Source organism: Lolium rigidum, chromosome 5 (genome assembly GCF_022539505.1).
Source record: "Lolium rigidum isolate FL_2022 chromosome 5, APGP_CSIRO_Lrig_0.1, whole genome shotgun sequence".
NCBI classification, from domain to species: domain Eukaryota; kingdom Viridiplantae; phylum Streptophyta; class Magnoliopsida; order Poales; family Poaceae; genus Lolium; species Lolium rigidum.
The window spans coordinates 126018316-126046089 of record NC_061512.1 but is presented as its reverse complement, the minus strand read 5'-3'; the positions used below and the strand labels follow the sequence as shown (position 1 = coordinate 126046089).

The 27774-nt window shown below is 45.3% G+C and overlaps 1 protein-coding gene across 1 annotated transcript; it reads left to right on the top strand.

The window, feature by feature from the left end:
* The first annotated feature begins 1638 nt into the window (after positions 1-1638).
* LOC124656375 (F-box/kelch-repeat protein At5g26960-like) lies at positions 1639-2997 on the top strand. Its single transcript, XM_047195133.1, has one exon. It carries the CDS (start codon positions 1639-1641, stop codon positions 2995-2997), a length of 1359 nt encoding a protein of 452 aa, XP_047051089.1.
* Positions 2998-27774: the final 24777 nt, after the last annotated feature.

Genomic DNA, 27774 nt, shown 5'->3' with positions numbered 1-27774 from the left:
GACTAGCATAATGACATCTAGATTACAAGCATCATCATATGAATCTCAATCATGTAAGGCAGCTCATGAGATTATTGTATTGAAACACATAGGAGAGAGATGAACCACATAGCTACCGGTACAGCCCCGAGCCTCGATGGAGAACTACTCCCTCCTCATGGGAGCAACGAGCGGTGATGGAGATGGCGGTGGAGATGGCAGCGGTGTCGATGGAGAAGCCTTCCGGGGCACTTCCCCGCTCCGGCAGGGTGCCGGAACAGAGATCCTGTCCCCCGCATCTTGGCTTCGCGATGGCGGCGGCTCCGGAAGGTTTCGTGGGTTTCGTCAATTGGTATCGGGTTTTCCGATCCAGGGGCTTTATATAGGCGAAGAGGCGGCGCAGAGGGCCGACAGGGGGGCCACACCATAGGGCGGCGCGGCCCCCTCTCGGCCGCGCCGGCCTAGGGTTTGGTGGCCCCGTGGCCCCCTCCGGTCCTTCCCGGGTGTTCTGGATGCTTCCGATGAAAATAGGAACTTTGGCGTTGATTTCGTCCGATTCCGAGAATATTTCGTTACTAGGATTTCGAAACCAAAAACAGCAGAAAACGAGAACCGGCACTTCGGCATCTTGTTAATAGGTTAGTTCCAGAAAATGCACGAATATGACATAAAGTGTGCATAAAACATGTAGATAACATCAATAATGTGGCATGGAACACAAGAAATTATCGATACGTTGGAGACGTATCAGTTCCTCTTGTCGTTGTGGCGGTGGCGGAGGTACTGGAGCTCCTCTGGATTGGCGGCGGTGTGGTTCTTGCTGCTTCAGAGCTGCTATCTGTGCGAAATACACAGCGACGACCGTCGCTGTGATCCTTGGCCGTAGATGCGGCCCATCTTCAACCTCCGGTATGGAGGCCATCTCGATCTTCTGCCGGTGCTCTACGCCTCCAGGGTACCAAGTGGTACGTCCCGGGGATCCTGGATGTGGCCGGTGGTCTGATCTGGTCATCGGAGGAGAGCCATCGAGCGCGCTGCTCTCAGATCTCGGCGGTGACGTGTGGAGGTCGCAGCGACGTGTGGCGGAGGAGCCTTAGGACCTGATTGCTTTTCCATCTTTAGTCCTAGGGTGGTTTCTAAAAGAAAGAGAGGCCTTATCTTCAAATTTCAGGTTCTTAGTGCGAGTGTTGTAAAGGGCCTCTTTGTAAAATGTAAACAGCCACGTGTGTTTCAATGAAAGCTCCTCCGGGGTCACTTTGACCCCTCTGTCTGTTAAAAAAAAAATCTCCTACGAGTCGTGTTTTTGTGTGTGCTGTTCTCTACTCTTACACGGTTCCAGAAAAAGGGCTGATAGGAAGTCTGATAATCAGCTATATGTTGATTAGACGTCCTCCTACCATTTATACATTTGATAACTTTTAAATCATCAAAATCCTGGTTTGAATTTCAAACCAGCAATCAAACCTCCTCTGCGGCTTTGCCGGTGGGGGTACCGCCGCACCGGCGCAGTGCCCAACGGCTGGCCCCTACCTCCTACCTCCCGCTCCTCCATAATGCCCAATCACATCGCATCTCCTAAACTAAATCGCACTCAAAACTAAGCAAATCCACGCACAAAACTCTGACGGTACTGCAGCCATGGGCTCGTAGCATCGATCAATGAATGCAGCGTCAGCACGGCTGCAGAGGAGCGACCCCGATCCGCTCCGGCGAGCTCCCGAGGCCGCCGCCATGGCCGCGGAGAGCTGCCACTCCCGCAGCATCTCGTGGTTCGTCAAGTCCTGCATCCCCGCTGACCCCTCCCGTCACATCTCCGTCCCCGTTCCCATGCCCGTCCCAATCACCGCCCCTGCCGGTGCTCCGTCCACTACCACCTTCTGCTGCCCCGCCCAACCACCGCCGCCCATCTCCTCCCTGCCCGACGACCTCATCCTCGAGTGCCTCGTCCGCGTGCCGCGAGCCTCCCTCCCGCCGCTCCCCGCCGTCTGCTGCCGCTTCGCCGACCTCCTCGCGTCCCACGCCTTCCTCCAGCTCCGCCGCGCGCGCGGCCTGCTCCAGCCGTCCCTGCTTGCCCTCTCCGTCTCCGACCACGGCGGCGCCGCCTTCGCCCAGGCCCTGCTCCAGTTCCGCCCAGGCCAGCCGCAGCAGGTCCAGGTCTCCGCGCTGCCGCTCCCGCCGGCCCTGCTGCACTGCGGCGGGTCCGTGTTCGCGCACGCGCGCGCCGTCGCGCTGGGCCGCGACATCTTCCTCGTCGGCCGCGGCGCCACGCTGCGGGTGGACGCGCTCACGGGCGCGGCGCGCGCCTGCGCGCCCACGCTGTTCCCGCGCAAGAAGTTCGCGGCGGCCGCCGTGGGCGGCCGGATCTACGTCGCCGGCGGCTCCGCGCGGACGGCCGCGGTCGAGGAGTACGACCCGGCGGCCGACGCGTGGCGCGTCGTCGCGGACGCGCCGCGTAGGAGGTACGGGTGCGCCGGGGCCGGGGCGGGCGGCGTGCTCTACGTCGCCGGCGGGGTCGCCGTGTCCGGCGACGGCGCGCGGGCGCTCGAGGCGCGCGTGTGCGCCGGGTCCGTCGACGCGCTGCACGTGGCGTCCGGCGCCTGGGCGCGCCCGCGGGCGCTCCCCGGCGGCGGCTGCGTGGTGGGCGCCTGCGGCGTCGGTGACCATCTCTACGTGGTGGCCAGCCACGCCGTGGAGCTCTCCTTCTGGAGATGGCACGGCGGCGCCGGCCGTGGCAGCGACCTCAGGGCTGGCGGCGGGTGGGTCGCGCTGGAGGCGCCGCCCATGCCGAGGGGATCGGTGGGGCTTGGCATGGCGGTGCGTGTGGCGATGGCTGGCATCGGGCTTGGGACCGTGACAGCCGTGATGAGCGCGGCGGCCGTGAGGGGCCACAACGCGGCGGTGGCCTGCCCGTTCGAGGGGATGGTGCTGGCCTACGACATCGCCGGCGGCAAGTGGAGCCGAGCGCCTGACCTGCCGCACGGGTTCCGGCGGGCCGCCTGCGCCGGCGTCGAATGCTGACAGCGTCGGTCAATGACATCTCTGCTTGTTCGGTAGGTTAGACGCGGTGTGCGCGTAACACGACGCGATCTTGGAGTTGTTTGATTTGATGATTGTATTCTTTGTGAACAATTGGCGGATTGATTCGGTAGTATTCAGTTTACCGAATTTGGCAGCGCCATGGTTGCTTGACTCGACTTCGATGCCTTCTCCCTGTGTGGGTCTTGACTCTTGAGTGAGTCTGCCGATTTTGGACTATATCAGTATAAGTCCAGTTTCTAATAAGTTAGCGTAGTAATCCCTGACCGATCAAGTTGCTCCGGACATGTGATCCAGTAATGGCGTCATGTTTTTGCCAATCGTAGCCACATTCAGGATTCGTGCTACTAATAGTAGAATACCGAAGTGATTTCAAGAAAACAAACATCATGGCAACACACACTGTGCTATGATTCCATCTCCTCAAGACAAAGGAAGCAATCAGCCAGATCATCTTGAAGGCCATGCCTAACTCTCATGTCCGACGTCCATAATCTATGTTGGATAGCCAACCACACGAGGGCATGTTTGATTCATAGAAATGCCGACGAAAACTATGGAAATAGGGGAATAATGACACGATTCATTCATTCAATTCAAAAGAATAAAGCATAAAAAAGTATAGGATTTTTGCCTTTGGTTCAGATTTCATAGGGAAATCAAGGAAATCCAATAATTCATTCAATCTAAATCAAGATGATCATTGTTAGGGCATCTCAGCGGTCCGACGCAAAACAAATGTCAAATGTGTCAGTCATTGTTCATTTGGATTGAGCCACGGACACCAAATTGATTGCTTTAGCTAGTACGTCTGTTTGGGTCGGGGTAGCTAGCGGCCCGACACATTTAAAATTTAGAAATATTTTTTCATTGATAAATATAAAAAGTTAAATAGATTTTGGGACTGAGTTTTAAATAGTGCAAAACAATTAAACCTAACTAATGGGTTGTGCCGGCCCTCGCCTTCTTCGCTACGAAGAAAGAACACCCAGCCAACCAAACTAGAGTTATGGCGTCCGCCCATTGTTCGCTGTGATGGAAGAACATCCAGAAACCTACAGAAGTGGCGGCTTCATCTATCACTTGCCATCGTCGCTGCAAAAAAAGAACACCCTAGAACCTACAGCTGCATGTCGTTGTTGGCGTTGCCTTCGCCGGAGTCTTCACTGTGGTAGGGCATGTGGCATGATGAATCGTCGAACACCCTGAGAGCTCATGTTGACATCGCCTTCGTAGAGGCACTGAAACATGGAATCGACCTCCACATTGTGGGCTCGGGCAAATTTCTCGAAGCCAGCATCGAGGTACATATTGCCTTGCATGTCGAACGGGACGTCAACGGGCCACCAGCAAAGCTTCAACTGGCTCACGACCGGCGAGAAACTTCGCAAACTTGTACGGGAGTCTCTTTCTGTCGAAAGGTTCCTCGATGATGTGGAGGAGGAACTCGAAGTACATGTCGTGCAACCACTCCGAGCCCGCAGGGGAGGGCGAGCGGAGCGTGTAAGCGGTGCAAATCCAGCACAACCACCCTGCCCTGGCCATGACGGTCGCGCCCGTGACCTCGACCCTTAGGACCCGCCATGGAGCGCGTCGGGAAAAGGTGGATGGAGGGAAGGTGGATGGCGACACTAGGGTTGGGGATTGGGGAGGTAGCTAGGGTTGTGTGAGGGAATGGATGGCCAACACCCCATTTTATACGCAAGTTAGGGCAGGCACCCATTGATAGGCCTGGAAACCTGCATCGCTCCGCGGCTATTAATTCACTTGGTAGGATGCGGAATCGACGGCGCCCCCGCCAAAACTGCCACACCACGCAGAAGACAGAACAGACGTGGCCCGAGAAAGACTAGAGTGGACACGCGTTGTGTTCGTGCAGACGCATTGGGGACCCAAATTTGGACCACAAATACATCTTAACGAACAGCCTGCTCACTATGCGTCGGGCTGCTGAGCTAGAGGCAGATCCAAATTTTGAAATGCGAACATAAACAATAACATTACGCGCATTTGCGTTAGAGCAAGTCTAACAGGCCCCTTATAACTCGCCCACCCGGTAAAATTCTGGCGGGATACGGGGCAGCCGCGGTTTGGGCCGTCTAGCAGGCCCCGTATTCGGGCCGGCCCGTTTCGGCGGAATATGGGTCTCAGGAAATCCGCACCGCCGCCCCCTACTTATACCGGGCGAAGGTGCGAGTGACGGGTTAATCCCTCACTCGCAACCCTAGCTCCACCGTGCGCCGCTGCCTCCTCCATCCTGCTCCGGCGAGCAATCCCCCACCTCTCGCGTCCGCATTCAAGCCACCGCGCGCCATGTCCGATCGGAAGCCGCTGCGCGTGTACGGCGAGCGGATCGAAGCGATCCCGCTCGCCGGACACCGTCGAGGAGGCGTGGCGGCGCCAATGCAAGCGCTCCGCCGCGGGGAGTCGCCGTGCGGCGTGCCGGTACGCTGTTGCGCTTTACGTGCCGGAGTCGCTCCGGGAGTTCGCCGCGGGTGGGCGGTGGTACCTAGAAGATCCGCCGCTCAAGCCGATGAGCGACGGCGCCTTCGAGAAGTGGCGCGCCGAGTGGGAGTGTGAGCGCGCGGTGAAGGCGGCATGGGCGGCGCGCATCGGCAGCACCAGCGGCGGAGGAAGCGGAGGCGATCCGCGTGCCGGCGAGGAGGAAGCGGAGGAGGCAGAGGAGGAGGCGGCGTTCCTGCAGGCGGTGGCCGCATCCGAGGCGGAGGCCACCGAGAAGGCTCGGGCGGAGGCAGAGTGATGTAGCCCCGCTCACCGACGACACTACATCAAGACCAACTAGTCCCCCAAGTGGACCGATGACTCGGGCTCGAGTTAAAGCGCTACACGATAAGGTGAACTCGCTCCTCACCACCCTTGATCTTGGTACCCCTTTGGATGGAATGCTACCTCATGCCGATGTGCTATGTGTCATTAGGCGCATCAAGACACCGGAGAGGAGGACAAGCCATGGTCAAGGGAAGGAGAGGAACAGCAGGACATGGAGATGATCACGAAGCGGGACCCGACGTCACTCGAAGCACTCAAAGGAAGAGAACAATGCTGGCCGGCCCAGGACCCGGTCGGACCGGCCCCACAACCGGACCATCCGGTCCCAGGCCCGGTCAACCGGGCGCCCAACCGGATTTCCCCGCATCGTACCGGAAAGTAACCGGACAGAAACTTGCGAGGTTTCCGGTTGGCGACCGGTCGACCGGCCCCAGGACCGGACCACCCGGTCACAGGCCCGGTCTGACCGGCCCCAAACCGGATCCGACGGGAATGACTCACCAAACTGCCTAAGTTATCCATTTGCGTAACTTTTCGCCTTGCTGGCCATGTATGCCTATATAAGGACCCTAGACCCCTCCTTTACCCCTCAGACATAATTTTGAGCTTAAACCAACTTTGAGCTTAGTCTCCCTAGGGTTAGCATCCATCTTGGACAAGCATCCCTCTGTAATCAAGGCCATCCTTGTTGTTGATTTGGATATTGTCGAGTGAGATTCTAGTGCAAGTCACTCTCTCTCCCTCACCAATCTCTTTTCTCCAACACCAATCTCTCACCGGGAATTCTGCCGCGTGCCTCTTCCGGGTGATTCTATTGGCGTGGTCCATCGAGCCACGGGGGTAAGTATCGGGTGTATCGGGTTGGTGTGCGTGCGTGAGTACCGGCGTTCTTCGTGTTCTTCGCGTTCCTCTCGCTCTCCCACCTCTTCCCTTGGATCTTGGGTCAAATCGCGAGATCGGGCCAATCCCTAGATCTCAGATCTCATCATATGGTATCAGCAGCTCTTGGTTACCGCGATTTTGACCCTCCACCCACCCGATTTCGTTTCTACAAAATTTTCCAAAAATAGCCCCAAATTGTCTTTGGACCGATCTGTGATTTGGTTGCGTTTTGAGTGGTTTTGGTCCGTGGATTCGGTGTTGCTGTGCTTGATCTACTATTTCCCCAACTTTTAGCCTCCAATTCCATCGTTTCCCGCTCTTTTGGTTTTGGTTTGGGGAAGAACAGGAGAGAGAAACGCAAAATCCGGTTGAGAACCCGGTCAACCGGCCCCCAGACCGGACCGTCCGGCGCAGAACCTGGCCGACCGGTCGCCAACCGGACAACCCGGTCCCCAATCCGGTCCAACCGGCCCCAGACCGGGCGCAGCTCCGCGCCCTCCTCCGAGCTCGATTTCGGCTACCACCACCACCACCACCACCATCATCGCAGGTATAACTTGCAGTTTTCCCTTGTAACCCTCTTCCTTTTGCGATCTATCCTATCGAGCATTGCTTATCTAGTGTTGCGAGACATTGCACGTGACCCCGATTGTGAGGTGTGTGTGTAGTATGGAGTAAAGCTTATAAGCAAACACTCGTGTGGCAAGATAGCAAAAGCGAGCTAACGCTAACATAGTGCGAGAAAAAGCCGCAAAAACACAAAAGGAGTGCAAGTCGCACCAAACATACAAAGAGTACAAGTGCCACCATAGATACAAAAGAGTGCAAGTGTCACCATATACAAAAGAGTTACGAGCTTTTAAGCAAAAAGAGAGAAGAGAAGAGAGGTCACGTGTGAATCTAGTTGTCTCTCCGTTTGCAACCAAAGCTTTGCCTCTCCTTGTGTTAGTGTGACACCGAGCATCCTTACATACAATTTTCCGCTCACTTTTGGTTGCACTAACCCCGCTTATCCCGTGTGTGTGTTCCACAACTTTTTCCGTGTTTATAGTGATCTTCACATTGACATTTGGATTTTTGGACCTCACCCACTTTTGACAACATACTTGATCTTGGATTTTGTCTTTTGGCTTTCCACCATCCTCTCCTAACACCATATTTGCTAGCTTTTGCGTGTGGTTTTGCGTGTGTCCCCGATACACTTGATCTTGCTTTTGACTTGGTGGATTGCCTCAATACTATCTTACCTTGGTAAGAGTACGAGGTAGTCTCCTTCCACTAACATACACAACATAGTTCTTGTCTTGCCATCATGGATAGGAACGGAGATGAACCAAGGGATGGAGAAGTCCTCCGCAACACCGAGAGGTTGGCTACTCAACACAACCTATGGACGCAACGCCAAGAGTTCAAGGAGCATCTCACACTCTTCGAGACACGCATCGACGAGCAATACGACGAAGTGGCACACAACTTCTCCGTTGTGAACCAAGACTTGGCTCTCCTTCGTGAAGCTACGGACAACTTGAATGGCCAAATGGCGGCCAATGATGCGAACATGGAGCGACGCATGGATAGCCTCGAGCGCGCCATCACCAACTTGGGTCGTCATCACCGACACCGCTCTACTTCATCATCCTCAAGCTCGTCACAAGATTACTACTCTCATGGTCGCCGTTCGTCCTCAAGCTCCTCCTCAAGGCATGAAGACCATCATCGACCTCATCGCCCACATGCTCGTCATGAAGACTCTCGCTCCAACTCTAGGCGAGGAGAAATCCATCGCCATGCTCGTCCACATGAACGACCTCCACAAGATCGTCATCAACCGGATCGCCATGCCCACCATGGGCATGACGACCATCCCCACGACAACGTCTTCCACAACATGGAGCCACATGGTGATGCTCAAGGCCATGGACATCAAGACCAACCGAGGCGTGATCTCCGCAATCATCCTCGCCATGACCAACGTGGAAGAGGAGACCCGCAACATGAACAAGATCATCTTCGGTGTTGATTTCGTCCGATTCCGAAAATATTTCTTTACTAGGATTTCTGAAACCAAAAACAGCAGAAAACAGCAACTGGCCTTTCGGCATCTCGTCAATAGGTTAGTTCCGGAAAACGCATAAAAACGATATAAAGTGTGAACAAAACATGTAGGTATTGTCATAAAACAAGCATGGAACATCGTAAATTATAGATACGTTGGAGACGTATCGGCATCCCCTAAGCTTAGTTCCTACTCGTCCTCGAGTAGGTAAACGATAAAAGATAATTTCTGAAGTGACATGCTACCAACATAATCTTGATCATACTATTGTAAAGCATATGAGATGAATGCAGCGATTCAAAGCAATGTTAATGCAATGAGTAAACAATTGAATCATATAGCAAAGACTTTTCATGAATAATACTTTCAAGACAAGCATCAATAAGACTTGCATAAGAGTTACTCATAAAGCAATAAATTCTTAGTAAAAGCATTGAAGCAACACAAAGGAAGATATAAGTTTCAGCGGTTGCTTTCAACTTCAACATATATATCTCATGGATAATTGTCAACATAAAGCAATATAACAAGTGCAATAAGTAAACATGTAAGAATCAATGCACACAGTTGATACAAGTGTTTGCTTCTAAGATAGAAAGAATAGGCAAACTGACTCAACAATAAAGTAAAAGATAGGCCCTTCGCAGAGGGAAGCATTGATTAATATATTTGTGCTAGAGCTTTTCATTTTTAAAACAAGAAACAATTTTGTCAACGGTAGTAATAAAGCATATGAGTTATGTATAAGACATCTTATAAGTTGCAAGCCTCATGCATAGTATACTAATAGTGCTCGCACCTTGTCCTAATTAGCTTGGGTTAACACTGATTATCATTGCATAGCATATGTTTCAAACAAGTGTCACAAAGGGGTACCTCTATGCCGCCTGTACAAAGGTCTAAGGAGAAAGCTCGCATTGGATTTCTCGCTTTTGATTATTCTCAACTTAGACATCCATACCGGGACAACATAGACAATGAGATAATGGACTCCTCTTTAATGCATAAGCATTTAACAACAGCTTATTATTCTCATAAGAGATTGAGGATTAGTCTGTCCATACCGAAACTTCCACCATGAATCATGGCTTTAGTTAGCGGCCCAATGTTCTTCTCTAACGAGTATGCATACTCAAACCATTTGATTGTGAAAACCGCCCTTACTTCGTACAAGACGAACATGCATAGCAACTCACATGATATTCAACAAAGGTAAAAGAGTTGATGGCGTCCCCGGAAAACATGGTTACCGCTCAACAAGCAACTTACTAAGAAATAAGACACATAAGTACATATTCTTCACCACGATAGTTTTTAAAGCTATTTGTCCCATGAGCTATATATTGCAAAGGTAAAGAATAGAAATTTTAAAGGTAGCACTCAAGTAATTTACTTTGGAATGGCGGAGAAATACCATGTGGTAGGTACGTATGGTGGACACAAATGGCATGGTTATTGGCTCAAGGATTTGGATGCACGAGAAGAATTCCTCTCAATACAAGGCTAGGCTAGCAAGGTTGTTTGAAGCAAACTCAAGTATAAAAGGTGCAGGCAAAGCTCACATATGAACATATTGTAACTATTATAAGACTTTACATTGTCTCCTTGTTTTTCAAACACCTCAACCGAGAAAATATCTAGACTCTAGAGAACAATCATGCAAACCAAATTTTAACAAGCTCTATGTAGTTATTCATTAATGGGTACAAGGTACATGATGCAAGAGCTTAAACATGATCTATATGAGCACAACAATTGCCAAGTATCAAATTATTCAAGACATTATACCAATTACCACATGTAGCATTTTCCGTTTCCAACCGTATAACAATTAACGAAGCAGTTTCAACCTTCGCCATGAAAAATAAAAGCTAAGAACACATGTGTTCATATGAACCAGCGGAGCGTGTCTCTCTCCCACACAAGCATTTATTCAAACAAAAACAAAAATAAAAGCACACGGACGCTCCAAGTAAAGTACATAAGATGTGGCCGAATAAAAATATAGTTTCAAGAGAAGGAACCTGATAATTTGTCGATGAAGAAGGGGATGCCTTGGGCATCCCCAAGCTTAGATGCTTGAGTCTTCTTGAAATATGCAGGGGTGAACCACCGGGGAATCCCCAAGCTTAGACTTTTCACTCTTCTTGATCATAGTATATCATCCTCCTCTCTTGACCCTTGAAAACTTCCTCCACACCAAACTCGAAACAAACTCATTAGAGGGTTAGTGCATAATCAAAATTCACATGTTCAGAGGTGACACAATCATTCTTGACACTTCTGGACATTGCACAAAGCTACTGGAAGGTAATGGAACAAAGAAATCCATCCAACACAGAGAAAGAGGCAATGCGAAATAAAAGGCAGAATCTATCAAAATAGAACAGTCCGTAAAGAAGAATTTTAAAGAGGAACCATACTTGCTCAAATGAAAATGCTCAAATTGAATGAAAGTTGCGTACATATCTGAGGATCACTCACGTAAATTGGCATAATTTTCTGAGTTACCTACAGAGAATTAGGCCTAGATTCGTGACGACAAAGAAATCATGTTTCTGCGCAGTAATCCAAATCTAGTATGAACCTTACTATCAAAGACTTTACTTGGCACAAAAATGCGATAAAAATAAGATAAGGAGAGGTTGCTATAGTAGTAACAACTTCCAAGACTCAAATACAAAATAAAAGCACTGTAGAAAAATAAACACATGGGTTATCTCCCAAGAAGTTCTTTCTTTATAGCCATTAAGATGGGCTCAGCGAGCTTTAATGATGCACTCGCAAGAGATAGTATTTGAAGCAAAAGAGAGCATCAAGAGGCAAATTCAAAACACATTTAAGCCTAACATGCTTCCTATGAAAAGGAATCTTGTAAATAAACAAGTTCATGAGGAGCAAAGTAACAAGCATAGGAAGATAGAACAAGTGTAGCTTCAAAAATTTCAGCACATAGAGAGGCATTTTAGTAACATGAAAATTTCTACAAACATATTTTCCTCTCTCATAACAACTTTCAGTAGCATCATGAGCAAACTCAACAATATAACTATCACATAAAGCATTCTTATCATGAGTCTCATGCATAAAATTATTACTACTCCCAACATAAGCATAATCAATTTTATTAGTAATAGTGGGAGCAAATTCAACAAAGTAGCTATCATTATTATTTTCATCATCAAATATAGGAGGCATATTGTAATCGTAATCAAATTTATCCTCCATAACAAAGCGGTACTAAAAGACTACTATCATTATAATCATCATAAATAGGAGGCAAAGTATCATCAAAGTAAATTTTCTCCTCAATGCTTGGGGGACTAAAAAGATCATGCTCATCAAAACCAGCTTCCCCAAGCTTAGAATTTTCTATATCATTAGCAACAATTGTATTCAAAGTATTCATGCTAATATGTTCCATGGGTTTTTTAATTTTCAGATCAAACCATCCATGTCTTAAATCAGGAAATATAATAAGAAGCTCATTGTTGTCCATTATGCCAAACTAGTGTAAACAAGAAACAAAAAGATGCAATTGCAGGATCTAAAGGAAATAGCTTCGAGCACACACACAACGGCAACGTGAAAAGTACTTTTACCCGGGACCGGAGTATGAGTGCCTTTTACCTTTCCTCCCCAAGCAACGGCGCCGTAAAAGTGCTTGATGTCTACGGGAGCTTCTATTCTTGTAGACAAGTGTTGGGCCTCCAAGAGCAGAGGTTTGTAGAACAAGCAAGCAAGTTTCCCTTAAGTGGATCACCCAAGGTTTATCGATCTCGTGGAGGAATAGGTCAAAGATATCCCTCTCAAGCAACCCCGCAACCACAAAGCAAGAAGTCTCTTGTGTCCCCAACACACCTAATACACTTGTCGGATGTAAAGGTGCACTAGTTCGGCGAAGAGATAGTGAGATGCAAGTAATATGGATGAGTATGAGTGGTAATAGCAATCTGAATAAAATATGGCAGCGAGTAAACATGCAACAAAACAAGAAACAAACGGAGATTCGATGCTTGGAAGCAAGGCCTAGGGATCCCGCTTTCACTAGTGGACACTCTCAACAATGATCACATAATAGGACTACTCTACACCCTCTTGTTGGATGATGAACACCACTAACTGTGTAGGATTACACGAACCCTCAGTGCCGGAGTTAACAAGCTCCACAATATTCAATGTTCATATTTAAATAACCTTAGAGTGCAAGATAGATCGACACAATCACACCAAGAACTAACATAGCATGCACATTGTCACCATCACACTATGAAGGAGGCATAGATCACATCAATACTTATCATAGCAATAGTTAACTTCATAATCTACAAGAGATTACAATCATAACCCACGCCAAGTACTACACGATGCACACACTATCACCATTACACCGTGCAGGAGGAATAGACTACTTTAATAACATCACTAGAGTAGCACATAGATGATATTCAACTAGATCACATAAAGAGAGAGATGAACCACATAGCTACAGCTGGAGCCCTCAGCCCCGGGGTGAATTACTCCCTCCTCATCATGGAGACAAGCGATGGCGGTGAAGATGGCGGTGGAGACGGCGGTGGAGATGACTCCGGGGCAGTTCCCCGTCCCGGCAGGGTGCCGGAACGTAGACTTTTGTCCCCCGAATTGGAGTTTCGCGATGGCGGCGGCTCGGGAAGGTTTTCTCTGGTTTCGTCGAACGGGGTCGAGGTTTTAGGTCAGGGACGACTAAATAGGCGAAGAGGCGGAGTCGGAGGGGCCACGGGGTGCCCACACACTAGGGGGGCGCCCCCGCCCCTTGGGCCGCGCCGCCCTGTGGGGTGGGGCCCCCCTGGCTCCCCTCTTGTCTTTCTCCGGTGCTCTGGAAGCTTCCGGGAATTATAAAATCTTCGGTGCTGATTTCGTCCGATTCCGAAAATATTTCTTTACTAGGATTTCTGAAACCAAAAACAGCAACTGGCCTTTCGGCATCTCGTCAATAGGTTAGTTCCAGAAAACGCATAAAAACGATATAAAGTGTGAACAAAACATGTAGGTATTGTCATAAAACAAGCATGGAACATCAGAAATTATAGATACGTTGGAGACGTATCACTCTTCAAGAAGCTCCAAAAGTTGAAGCAAGGTACCAAGACCGTCGAGGAGTTCTTCAAGGAGATGGAGTTGACTATGATGCGAGCCAACATTCAAGAATCCGAGCAACAAACCATCGCTCGTTTCTTCAATGGCCTCAACTACACCCCATCAAGTGAATTGTGGAGTTCCAACCTTATTCCAACATGGTTGAGTTGGTTCACCAAGCCTCCAAGGCCGAGCGCCAAGTGAGTGAAGACATCAAGTACTCCAAGTCCAAGTCATACTTCGCCTCCAAGCTCGCGACAACAACACCTACTACAAGTGTCAAGCCTACCGCCTCCTATACACCTTCCAAGCAACCGACTATCCAAAGTCGCATGAAGCAAACGGTGTCCTCTACCGCCTCCTCTAAGGCCTCTATGGGACCATCTAATGTCACTTGCTTCAAGTGTGGCACCCAAGGTCACAAATCCTTTGAGTGCAAGAATATCAAGGTCATGATCACCATGGAGAATGGTGACATAGAGACGCTCGATGAAGATGAATATGAAGCTATGGTACAAGCCGCCGTCGCAAATGAACAAGCTTATGAGGAAGATAGTGGAGAAGACCCTCTCTTATGTGTGCATGACCCAAACCCTTCTCTTGTGGTCACAAGGGTGCTAACAACTCAACCTCAAGCTATGGAAGACCAACGGTGCAACATCTTCCAAACCCGTGCCGGTATTGGTGGCAAGTCAATAAAGGTCATCATCGATGGAGGAAGTTTTCATAACCTTGCAAGCACCGAGTTGTGTGAGAAGCTCAATCTTACACTTCGCAAGCACCCTCACCCTTACCATATCCAATGGTTGAGCGACAAGGGCAACGTCAAGATACAACATACCGTCACCGTCAACTTCAAGATCGACCCCTATGAAGATTCCGTTGAATGTGACGTGGTGCCCATGACGGTGTGCCACATGTTGCTTGGCCGCCCATGGCAATTTGACAAGAAGGCTATACATGACTGACACACCAATGCATACACCTTCAAGGTCAAGGATAAGAAGTTCGAGCTACGCCCCATGACTCCTAGCCAAATCATCGCCGACAATGCGAAGGCTCTAGCGAGGGCACAACATCACTTCCACCATAGTGAGTTGAGAGGTGAGGGAGCGACCCACCGAATGGAGAGTGAGCGCCACAAGCCATACATGAGTGAGCAAAAGAGCGTCCTCCTAGCCACCAAAAGCGAGTGGAGAGAAGTGCAAGCAAACCCATCCACCATATTGCACTACGTGCTCATTTGCAAGGGACCGTCATCGGAGACTAACGACTTAACCAACATTCCTTCATCTTTGTTGTCTCTTTTGAAGGAATTTCAAGATGTCTTCCCCGACGAGCTTCCTCATGGACTTCCACCGCTTCGGGGCATAGAGCACCGCATCGACCTCATACCCGGTGCTCCGCTCCCAAACCGTGCCGCCTACCGCACCAACCCCGAAGACACAAAGGAGATTCAACGCCAAATACAAGATCTCCTCGCTAAAGGGTACGTTCACGAAAGCCTTAGCCCTTGTGCGGTTCCCGTGATTCTTGTGCCTAAACCGGATGAGACGCAACGAATGTGTATGGATTGCCGCCCCATCAATGCCATTACCGTTCGTTATCGCCATCCCATTCCGCGTTTAGATGACATGCTTGATGAGCTTAGTGGTGCCACGATTTTCTCTAAAGTCGATTTGCGTAGTGGCTACCACCAAATCCGCATGGCAATTGGTGATGAATGGAAAACGGCATTCAAGACCAAACTCGATCTATATGAATGGCTTGTTATGCCATTTGGTCTTTCCAATGCTCCATCAACTTTCATGCGCCTCATGAATCACATCTTGCGTCCTCTCATTGGCAAGAGTGTGGTTGTCTATTTCGATGACATTCTCATTTATAGCAAAACTCTCGAGGACCATGTGCAACATGTGAGAGAAGTCTTATGCATCTTGCGTCATGAGAAGCTTTATGCAAACCTCCCCAAGTGCACCTTTGCTCAAAACAAATTGGTTTTTCTTGGATTTGTGGTTTCCGCTAATGGGATTGAAGTTGATTCTTCCAAGGTAGAGGCCATCCACAATTGGCCTACTCCTACAAATGTTGGTCAAGTCCGAAGTTTTCATGGACTTGCCGGTTTCTACCGCCGCTTTGTGAAAGATTTTAGCACCATTGCTTGCCCTTTGAACGAGCTTACCAAAAAGAATGTTCCGTTTGTGTGGGGCAAGGCCCAACAAAATGCTTTTGACGAGTTGAAGAAACGCCTTACCGAAGCTCCCCTTCTTGTCCTTCCAAACTTTGCAAAAACTTTTGAGATTGAGTGTGATGCGAGTGGACTTGGTATTGGTGGCGTTCTTATGCAAGATGGAAAACCCGTGGCATATTATAGTGAGAAGTTGGATGGCGCACGCCTCAACTATCCTATTTATGACAAGGAGCTCTATGCTTTGGTTCGTGTTCTTGAAGTTTGGCAACACTATCTTTGGCAAAAAGAGTTTATCATTCATTCCGACCATGAGTCTTTGAAGTACTTTAAAAGCCAACACAATTTGAACAAACATCATGCAAAATGGGTTGAGTTCATTGAGTCCTTCCCATATGTAATCAAATACAAGAAGGGCAAGGACAATGTAGTGGCGGATGCTCTTTCCCGCAAAAACACCCTTTTGCTTACTCGCTTGGATTTTCATGTCTTGGGACTTGAAGAGATCAAAGAACTCTATACTTCCGATTCTTTCTTTGCTTCGATATTTGAGAAGTGTTCCATTGACCGAGGATTTGATGACTTCTATTTGCACAAAGGCTACTTGTTTAAAGCCAACAAAATTTGCATTCCCGAGTCTTCTCTTCGAAAGTTACTCTTGCAAGAGTCACATGGAGGTGGCCTTATGGGACATTTTGGTCGTGACAAGACACTTGCGATGTTATCCACTCATTACTATTGGCCAAAGATGAAGCGGGACGTGGAGCGCCTTTGCAATCGTTGCACTACATGCCTTCAAGCTAAGTCTACCTCCAATCCTTATGGTCTTTACACGCCATTGCCTATACCTTATGCACCATGGACCGATATTAGCATGGATTTTGTACTAGGGTTGTCTCGCACCAAACATGGTCATGATTCAATCTTTGTGGTAGTGGATAGGTTCTCTAAGATGGCACACTTCATACCTTGCCATAAGACCGATGATGCTTCACACATTGCTTCCTTGTTTTTCAGGGAAATTGTTCGCCTACACGGAGTACCGGCAAGCATTGTGTCGGACCGAGACATCAAGTTCATGAGCTATCTATGGAAGTCACTCATGGCAAAGTTTGGAGTGAAGCTCTTATTCTCATCATCCTCCCACCCGCAAACGGACGGACAAACGGAAGTGGTCAATAGAAGCCTCTCAACTCTTCTACGCATACTCGTGAAGAAAAACTTGAAGTCGTGGGAAGATTGCCTTCCGCACGCGGAGTTCGCCTACAATCGAGCCAAGCACAAGACAACATCACGGAGCCCCTTCATGATCGTCTACGGCTTCGAACCTCACACGGCACTTGACATACTACCACTCCCCCTTCATGAGAGGACGAACATGGACTTCGACAAGCGCACCGCCGCCATGAAGAAACTACATGAAGAAACAAGAGCAACCATACAAGAGCATGTGCTTCGTCAAGCAAACTGCCTCAACGCCAAGAAGAAGGAAAGAATATTTCAAGAAGGAGACCTCGTTTGGATCCACCTCCGGAAGGAAAGGTTCCCTCATGAACGCAACTCAAAGCTCAAGCCAAGAGGAGATGGCCCATTCAAGGTCCTCAAACGCATCAACAACAACGCTTACGTCATCGACATCCCGACCTCCAAGTATTTGGTGAGCAACACGTTCAATGTCTCGGACTTGTCACCCTATCATGGAGATGAGGAGAAGCACGAGTCGAGGACGACTCTTTCCCAAGGGGGGAGATGATGTAGCCCCGCTCACCGACGACACTACATCAAGACCAACTAGTCCCCCAAGTGGACCGATGACTCGGGCTCGAGTTAAAGCGCTACACGATAAGGTGAACTCGCTCCTCACCACCCTTGATCTTGGTACCCCTTTGGATGGAATGCTACCTCATGCCGATGTGCTATGTGTCATTAGGTACAAGGCGCATCAAGACACCGGAGAGGAGGACAAGCCATGGTCAAGGGAAGGAGAGGAACAGCGGGACATGGAGATGATCACGAAGCGGGACCCGACGTCACTCGAAGCACTCAAAGGAAGAGAACAATGCTGGCCGGCCCAGGACCCGGTCGGACCGGACCATCCGGTTGTGGTGACTCGGCATACCACTGCATGGTGTAGTATGCAAGTCTGATATAACACTAATGAAACACAGTTCCACGGGTATTATATCGCTCAGAGTGGTACAACAGAAACATATGCGGGTCCAAGGCATGTCTATAGAATTACAACATCGACTCTGTTACATAAGATCATCACAGCCTCCTACTTTACAATGAGGTAAAACTGCAAATAAACTCCAGAAGAACGACTCGTAGTCTAGTCTTATCACGAACTCTATTTATAGAGTATTTCACTAACTACAGAGGCTAAGAATAGACTCTAGCTAAATAGGAGCTAGGTTTAGGAAGCTAGTTCCCTTCTATGGCTAAACTAGGTTTTCTTCTTGTTGGATGTGGTATTCGACTCCTCCGACGAGGTCCTGTCTCGTGAAGTAGTTGTTGACTCCTCGGTCTTCGAGTTGCACTGTAGATCCTCCTTCGATGTCTCCATATCTAAGCAGGGGATTTAAGAGTGGGATGAGTACGAGCGTACTCAACAAGTTCATTATAGGAAAGAGGTGTTTAATGCACTATCTACAGCATTAGACCAGAAAGTCTAATACCAATGCAAGTTTTCATAACCATTTCTTCAAAAGGTTGCTTTTATTCAGAAGAACTATGTCCGTCACCCTTCACCGGTTTACTAGAACTTCATGGAGCTCCTTTCCGGCCGCGTTCGCAGTTCCATATCCCGGAACAGGGAGTGACAGGTCACGGTTCTTTACACTCTGCAGAGGTGTGTTGCTTTACCCATAAGAGATCTTAACCTTGGTGCCAACCGGGTGATCTTCCCGTCCACACTTCCTATGGTGTGAGGCCCGGTATAAGGTCTAGCCAATCATGTTCCTCCGCTACCTCGAACACCCACCCTTTGTTGCATGCCCCGACCCTGGGTCCACGCCGGTCCCATTATTCCCATAGATTTCAGGGTGGACCCCGACCACGACGACGATCTGGGATCGAACCAAACTCCTTCGCCGGTAGCTGCAACCCATCATAGACCGCAATACCGTGGGGACTTAAGGCTTCCCCAGCCTACCGCTTGTTCTTCGAGCGACAAGTGTCTACGGACTATGCCGTGGGGACTTAAGGCTTCCCAGACCTACCGCTTGCCTTGACAGATACAAGTGTCTACGGTAAAGCGCATCCGTTGATGAACGAGAGGTGGAAACACTTTTGACTACACCGTCCCACTCCGGATCTTATGGTTAACACGGTTATTACGGCACAAGAATCACTGGCGACATTTGTTGTTTAATCCTAGATGGATATAAACCCTTGCAATGGAACCTCCACCATATCAACACAATCCATGGTTCCATTGCCCACCACATAGTCATATTCATAGTTATGAAAGTAGTGGTTTTGGTTTTTATGCAACAGTGATAACCATAGTACTTTGCAAGTAATTTGATAGAAATACTCAAATGACATGAGCAAGTGGTGAACTTGCCTTTCTTGACTGCAAGATTATGCAGGCAAGGTCTTCGATACGCAATAACTCCAAATTCTGAAATAGCATCATCGTCCGGTAAGGACGATGTTTAAAAGATTGGCAAGGATGCAATAATGCATAAGTATGAGATGCAATCGCTCTAAGCGTGACCTAACCCTGATGATTTAGGATTAGTAAGTTGTAATGATTGGTTCAGGGTGTGTTGCACTTTTAGAGTGATTCACATACAAGGTTCTTATTCAGGTGTGATTACTTGGTATTATAAACAGGTGGATAATAAAGCATAATAATCAATTGAGTACACAAAGAATGATAATTGGCTTAATGTTAACAAGTAAAGAACAGTGGTCAGTTTTAGTACTATAGGGCATGATTAATGATTAATTATCATATACTTTAAAAGAATAACTTTTGAAGAACATGTTCTTTAATAAAGAACAAGTATGATGATTAGGTTGAGGGGTTCTATGGTTGACTATGGTTTCATTTAGTTTCGGGAGTAGGTATTAGATGGATCACAACATAGTTGGATTCATCAACAGCTAGAACTTGTAGGGTTGAGTTAAGCCTAAGCATCTTGAGTAATTGATTATAGATAGTTGCTATCAAGGTTGGTATACCTTGCTGGGGATAGCTAGTTAGGGTTTATATGTCTTATAAGGCAGGGTTGATGACTACTTTCTATTTACTTCAAAATAATTACTTTTGAAGAACATACTTCTTAAGTAATAAGAAGTATAATAATTAAGGTTGAGGTTGTCTTGTATTAGCTATTGGATCTCTGAGTAGAGAATGGTTGGTTCCTAAATATGATGATTAATAATGATCTCACACTGATAGGGTTTAGTGTAGTATAGTATGTAATGCAAGACAATAGGTATGATTGCTATTAGTATTCATCACAATGGTGTGATGCTAAGCATGGATAATTAAGGATGGTTGTTTGGTAATAGGATCTAGGGTTTACCTTTGGTTAACCCTACTTTGATTATCTAGGTTGGATAAGTACTAGGTTTGATTAAGATGAACACATGGGATGCTAATTAGTAGTGTTAGGGTCCCCATATTTTATGTGGATTTGTTTAAGCATTGAGTTGCTAAAGATGAATCTATGATTACTAATGAAGTAACATGATCACATGTTACTTGGGGTTTTAGGTTTGGGAACAATTTAGGGTTCATATGAAGTAATGGAGCTAAGGTTCTAAATGGCATTAGGGTTTTAGTATCCCACATAAAATTATGGTTTTGTGTTCTTAATTCAATATGGAACTTAGGGTTTCCTAATTGTCAATTAGTTCTTGGATTAATAACTTCATTTGAAAAGTTGAAGTTATGAATAACTTTGAAATAAGAATAATATTGAATTTGGTATTTTATTATTATTTTTAAATAATTAATAATTAAGATAATTATTAATTAGGTTTTAAATCCTTCTGATAAGGATTTAATAAAATAAATAGAGAAAATTAGTTTTAATGTTTTCTTTATTTATTTACTGGCTTTATTTAATTTTGGAGAATTTTCCAAATTATTGAATTGTAATTCAATAAAGAGTAAAAGAAAAGGCTTAATTATTAGGTTTTAAAACAATTAAATTTTTATTAAAAATAAAAATTTCATATTATATTTTTATTGGATAGGATTTTCTTTTATAAGAATTTTGATATCATATATTTATTTTTCTGACTTAAATTGAATTTTCTAAATTCATTTGAAGTTGCAGCAATAATTGGATTTGAATTAAAACGGAAAGGAAATACTAAACCTACCCGGGCTAGACTACACACACTCACTGACTGGTGGACCATCGGCCAGGTCATCTGGCACGTCGTTTTTGACCGAGTCAAAATCATCGACGTGGCCAGACACACGGTGACCGGCGGCAGACGGCGTTGATCGCCGGCGATTCCAGGCGCGCTAGGATGGGCGACTGGTTCCATTCGAATCAGCGCACCACAAGGAGCCAAGAGGTGGCGGCGCCGCTCCGGTATGGTCACCGGAGCTTGGTCGGCGACGACGTGCGGCGGCGGTGGTCACGGGATTACGGTGAGAAGCATGCTAGAGGATGCTAGGGAAAGAGCTAGGATGCCCCGGAGAGTCAGCAACTCACCGTGAGCACGACAGGCTTGTCGGCGAGGCGAGTGGAGGTCTATGTCGCCGGAATTGCTCGATGCCGGCGCCGGAGAAGACGGCCAGGCATGGTCGATTGCGAGCACCTCGGCACGATTCCTTGCGCACGGTGAGCTTGTAGATCATGGCGGTGCCGATGGTGATCACGGTTGGGCTTGGGGAGGCTCTGAACGGCAGCGAGGGAGATGACTGGGGCGAGCTAGGGTTGCATCTGGGGCGAATTTTGGAGCAGGGGAGGAAGAATTCGAAGCTCCAGGTCGTCATTGGGCTTTTATATGGCGCTGGAGTGCGTGCCTCGTCACACCGTCGAGGAAGGAGGAGGCGCCAGCGAGGGGAGAAGGCAGGCACGCCGTCGTGCTGTCCTCCAGGCACGATGGAGAGGATGAGGATGACTTCCTCTCGTTGATTTTTCAACGAAGAGGTAAGTTGGGCTGGTCTGGGCCGTGGTGTTGGGCTGCCGAGGTGGGCTGGACCTTGGGCTCCTGTTGGGCTGCCACGGCCAGGTGAGCCAAGGTAAGATTTTTCTCCTCTTTTCCTTTTTCTGTTTTCATTATCTGTTTTATATTTCCTATTGGAATTTCATATTTGAATTCTGTTTATTTTTGCAGATCTTTCATTTGTGAATTTTATTAAGATCTGGTGCAATGATTATTACACCACTATTTCGTTTGAAACAATTATTTTGTATTGGATTATATTGCATATTGTTGGCTGATTCAAAATAGCAATTAGACATGAATTATACTTTCACTTTGATTTCCCTTTTATTATGAATTCCCTTTAATTTAGAAATGTAAGAGTTGATACTTTCTTCTCAAGGTATTTCTGAAGTTGTTGTTATATCTTAGTTCCTATTTGACTAATTAATCACTTGCATGTTATTTTATGTGAGCAATTTCTATTAAGGTTTTGTAGGTTTGTTGATAACCCTTATTTACATTGGTGTTATGGTCTATTAACACTTTGAAATACCTAGAGTAGATATTACTCTCCTCAAGGTTGGGTCTTAATTCAATAGATAAGTGGTTGATAATTACACTTATGGTTTTAATTATAAGATGTATCACAATGGTTTTTCTCAGGTTTAATAAATGAAGCATAAGACTTTATTAATAAGCCACACTAGGGTTCTAGTGATATTTACCTAATGGCCATCGATTTAATTCTCAATTATGGTCTAGGTTTATATGGTAATCACCATAGTGATACCATAACTAGGGTTGAGATATAATTTTGGTTTGTATGTATGAGGTGACACCATATTGCATTGGCTAAAGTTTAATCTCCCTATCTATGATAAGGGTTACTTGCTTAATACCTTATGTGCTTCTCTAATTACTAAGGATTTGAGAATTGGTTTTATCTTCTACCAATTAACTTTTATTATTATTCCCAATTTATCATTTAAAGTAACTACATTGATTGTAGTTCTTTTTATAGTTAACTTTGGTCACATGGATGGATGGTTTCTCCCCATTTAGAGTATAGAGTTTGACTCTTAATGTTTTCTCAGTGATTCTTAAGTGAAAAATAAGTGGAATGTAGATGTGGTAGAATTCTACTTGTGATCACCAAGTGATTCACAAGTAAAGGTTGGGATATAAGCATATGGTTGCTTACTAGTGATCTCCCTATAATTTCATGTGGGGATGATATCTACTTATCCTAGTAGGGTTTAACTTATCCTCACATACATCAAGAGCATGATCATGGATTAGGCATGATCAACTTGTTCTTAATATCTCTACCTTAAGTTCTTAGGGTTTATGATCATCACTCAATTTATAATGATCAAGGTTTGGCTTCCTAAGGTACCTCTCATTAATTAGGTTTCTCAGTTCCATGATCAAGCATTGTCTTGATCAATTAATGTATAGCACTTCTATTTTACTTTCTAGGATAAAACTTCTATGATTGCCTCATTAGTTTATATCCCAGGAGAATGCCTGGGATATTCTGCTAGGGTTCTTCTCAAACAATGATGATAGGGTCATCTAGGTATAAGAATAGTTCTCTCCCTCAAATCCAAGTGTTGCCTCAACTATCTGGAGTGTAACTCCATAGCTTGAGTTCTCTCATATAGGAATGGTTTATTCTAGGGTTTATGGTGTTCTCCTAATATTTATTTAGGTTACTTGAGCTAAAGATTCAATTGTCTATCTTAGTTGGATTATTCCACTCCTTATTTCACTAAGTCATGGATATAGTCTTATTCCATTTGGTATTTGGTTATCTCATAAAGATGAGGGTTTGAATATAATATCCTGGAATAGAAAGATATATATTTATAGGGTTGATCTTCTTGTTATGTTTCCAATAATTAAGTAAAATGAACACCATGAGGTTCATGTTAGGATTAAGGATTAGTTTAAGACATGGAAAAGATATGTGAAGAATGGTTTCCCAATTATTGTTACTTGATTTCCAATTAATTGTAGGTTCATATGTTATGGCAGGGAATTCCATATTATGATCTGTTATAAGATCAAGCCATTGATCATTGAGTAAAGTGTTGTTGTGTTGATTATTAGTTCCATTTGATCTAACCCCTTAGATCAAATCATCTCTACCCAAAACAAGGTTTTAACAAAGTCACATTGAGGTTTATAGCGCTTGACTTGATGAGCTACTTCAATTCCACCAAGGTCAAGTGAAACTTCAGTTCTTGTGACTGTTTTACTTTGAAGCGCGAAAATTCCCCAGATTTTCTATGCATGAATGCAATGCACACATCTGTTTCCTCTATTTTTGTAACCCCAATACCTGGGATATTACAGTCTCTACCCCTTAAACTAAACTTCGTCCTCGAAGTTTGAACTCTCTCACGTTTCGGAGTTTGGATCTGACTTGTGCAGACTATGACTTCTCTCGAACTCCGTGGTGATCTTACTAGATATAATTGAATATATCTCTTGTCCAGATTCTTCCTGGAATCCATTAGGGTTTGTCTCTGAACTTTAGTTCTTACTCCGAGTTCTATGATTTTTCTCCGGAATCTAATAATACCCGTCTCTGAACCATGGCTCTTACTTTGATTTATTGATTTCTTCCAACTATTATAATCTTGTTTCCTATCTCATTTAAGATTCAATGATTGAGACTTCTTCTTGTCTTGACAGTCTTAATTGAGGACTAATTGGATAACATTCTCCTATTTGATAAAATAGGTCTTTGTTTTTCCCTTACTACCAAAACTGCAATAATGGTACTAAGTAAGGTACTTAACATGGAAATGATCATGATGATTTATTTCCCTAAGAATGGATTAGACTCATTTAGTCCATCCAATCATGGTTTATAGTTGATACTTATAACTATTTTGGATTATTTAGGTTCCATGAAAGGAATCTTTCAAATAGACTTTAGTTTTGGTATGGTCAATTTACTACAGTCTTTGGCCTTCTTGAACTGTATTTGGTCTATGGTATTTTCTTCGTCCAACTTCTTTATGCTTGATTTACTTGAGCTTTCGTACTTCTGAGTAAATATTACTCACTTTCTCAAGTTATAGTCCACTTCTTACTTCCTCGAGGTATGAACCTCGGCTTCTGGTCTGACATACTTCTGAAAGTAGTGTTCAACAATCTTATGAAAATAAGATCGAACTTCCTCTCAGTTCAGACCTTCTTCTTCTATTATGCTCAAAGTATTGAGTTATTGTACATCCAACTCAATCTTTACTCTACCCCTCAGAGTTTTCTTATGGTCTTCAACTCCTTTTCTTCCAACTATTGGACTGATGATTAGAATATTGGTATAAGTCTAGTTTACGATTTATATTCCTCTATGGTTTTACGAAGAATCTTTGTGGTGTATCCACTCAATTGTGGACATCCAATGTGAATCCTTTGACTAAATGTTTATAGATCTTGCTATTTGGCTGACAGGATTTTTATTTGTTCACAAACTTTTGTTACAATTAATTCGTGGACTATTTGTAATACCAACTGATACCAGCTGTGGTTATTATACCAACTGTGGCTATTTGATATCTAAAAATGGATTCTATTATAGGTTCTGATCAACTAGACGAGACATCTTCTGCTTTATCTCGCAGTAATGATCCTATACCAATTGTGGTCTTCTGATATCAACTATGGTCTTCTTATATCTGCTATGGTTTCATATATCATCTTCTTTTTTCGAGGTTTTATTGTTGCAAGAAAACCACTAGCTGACACTATGATTATAGTATCCTAAGTGATTTCCCATGCATTCCCTCTTCTATATTAAGTATGGATCTGCGTGAGCTTCACCATAATCATCATATTTCTCACCTTCATGCTTCTTCCGTACTAAAGTACTCCTCTGTTGAGGTAAAGCATGAGTTTTGATTGGTACTTCCTTCTGAATATTGTGGTTGCTTCCCACAACTTTGTTTCCTTTATCTGGTGAACCTTCATCTTGTCTTCAGAATCTCCAGAATTCGTCACTTCCTCACACGAATACCATTACCCTCTAGATCTATAGCATCAAGTAAGGACTTGATATTGCAACATGCATTTGCATATCAACGTCAAACTTCATGTATGGATCTAGTCAAACAATGAAAATCCAATAAAATCCAAGAAGATTCAGCTTTGTGCATATAATACACACCATCATAAGCCTGAATATACTAGTTGAGTAAGACATCTCTAAACATCAGGCTGAGATGTGTAGTATATAACACCACATACGATAGGTTTATATCGTGATACTTAGCACGAATATATGGGATTCTAGTATTTGTCTCAACCTTTACCTTAATTGCACATTTGCAATGAGATAAGCTTGAAACAAGGTGGTCTAGGATAGTTAAGGTTAACCTAATTTTCTTTGGAATTACTACTTAACTTTCATTTTATTGAGGACTATCTCACATGATATGTCTAGGTTCTAACATTGCTATTCTAAACACATAACTATGGAAATATAGCTCATATACTTTCATATGTTCTTAATATATAACTAGGGTTCTGATGTACTTGACACAGTTCCCATGGTTTTGGAACACAACTCCTACTCTATTGTTTCGCGTCTAACTTCTTATCAAACTCCTCCTAAGTATTTATGATATTCTAGCCCATCACATAACGATTCTCAGGTGAATCATATATGATTTCTATCTCTACCATGTAAGTAATCATATTTTATTCATATCTCTCTTCCTTATCTCCCATGATTGACTCATCATGGTCTATACTACCTCATATGACTCATAGTTATCACTTACTATCAATTGTTTCACATGTCTAGATAGTTTTACTTACTCATTACTTAACTTGGTCTACATCTTCTATTAGGATATCTTAATTATCTTCATCAATTGATATAATTCCCATTACCAGTCTGGATAATTCTTACTTAATCATAACATATGTTGGTACACATCTTCCACTAGGATATCTTCCTTATGGTTGTATCCTCTCTTTGGACTACCATGTATTGTATACCAACTGTGGTCTACTCATCTAGTTTTTTAAGGCATTAATGGTTTACTACATATTTGGGATTAGCTGACTAACTTTAATTTATCTTGGTAAGTTAGGTAAGAAATGTTGACTCAAGTGTGTCAGGATTATTCTCAAGTGAATATCCATCTCAAGTCATAAGAAGTATTTGGTTTACCTAGGACAACTTCCTATAGACACTACCAATCCTATAGGTCTCCTTTAAAGGGTTTTAATCCTAGGGTCAAAGCATTTGCTCTGATACCAACTGTGGTGACCCGGCATACCACTCGCATGGTGTAGTATGCAAGTCCGATATAACACTAATGAAACACGGTTCCACGGGTATTATATCGCTCGTAGTGGTACAACAGAAACATATGCGGGTCCAAGGCATGTCTATAGAATTACAACATCGACTCGTTACATAAGATCATCACAGCCCTCCTACTTTACAATGAGGTAAAACTGCAAATAAACTCCGGAAGAACGACTCGTAGTCTAGTCTTATCACGAACTCTATTTATAGAGTATTTCACTAACTACGGAGGCTAAGAATAGACTCTAGCTAAATAGGAGCTAGGTTTAG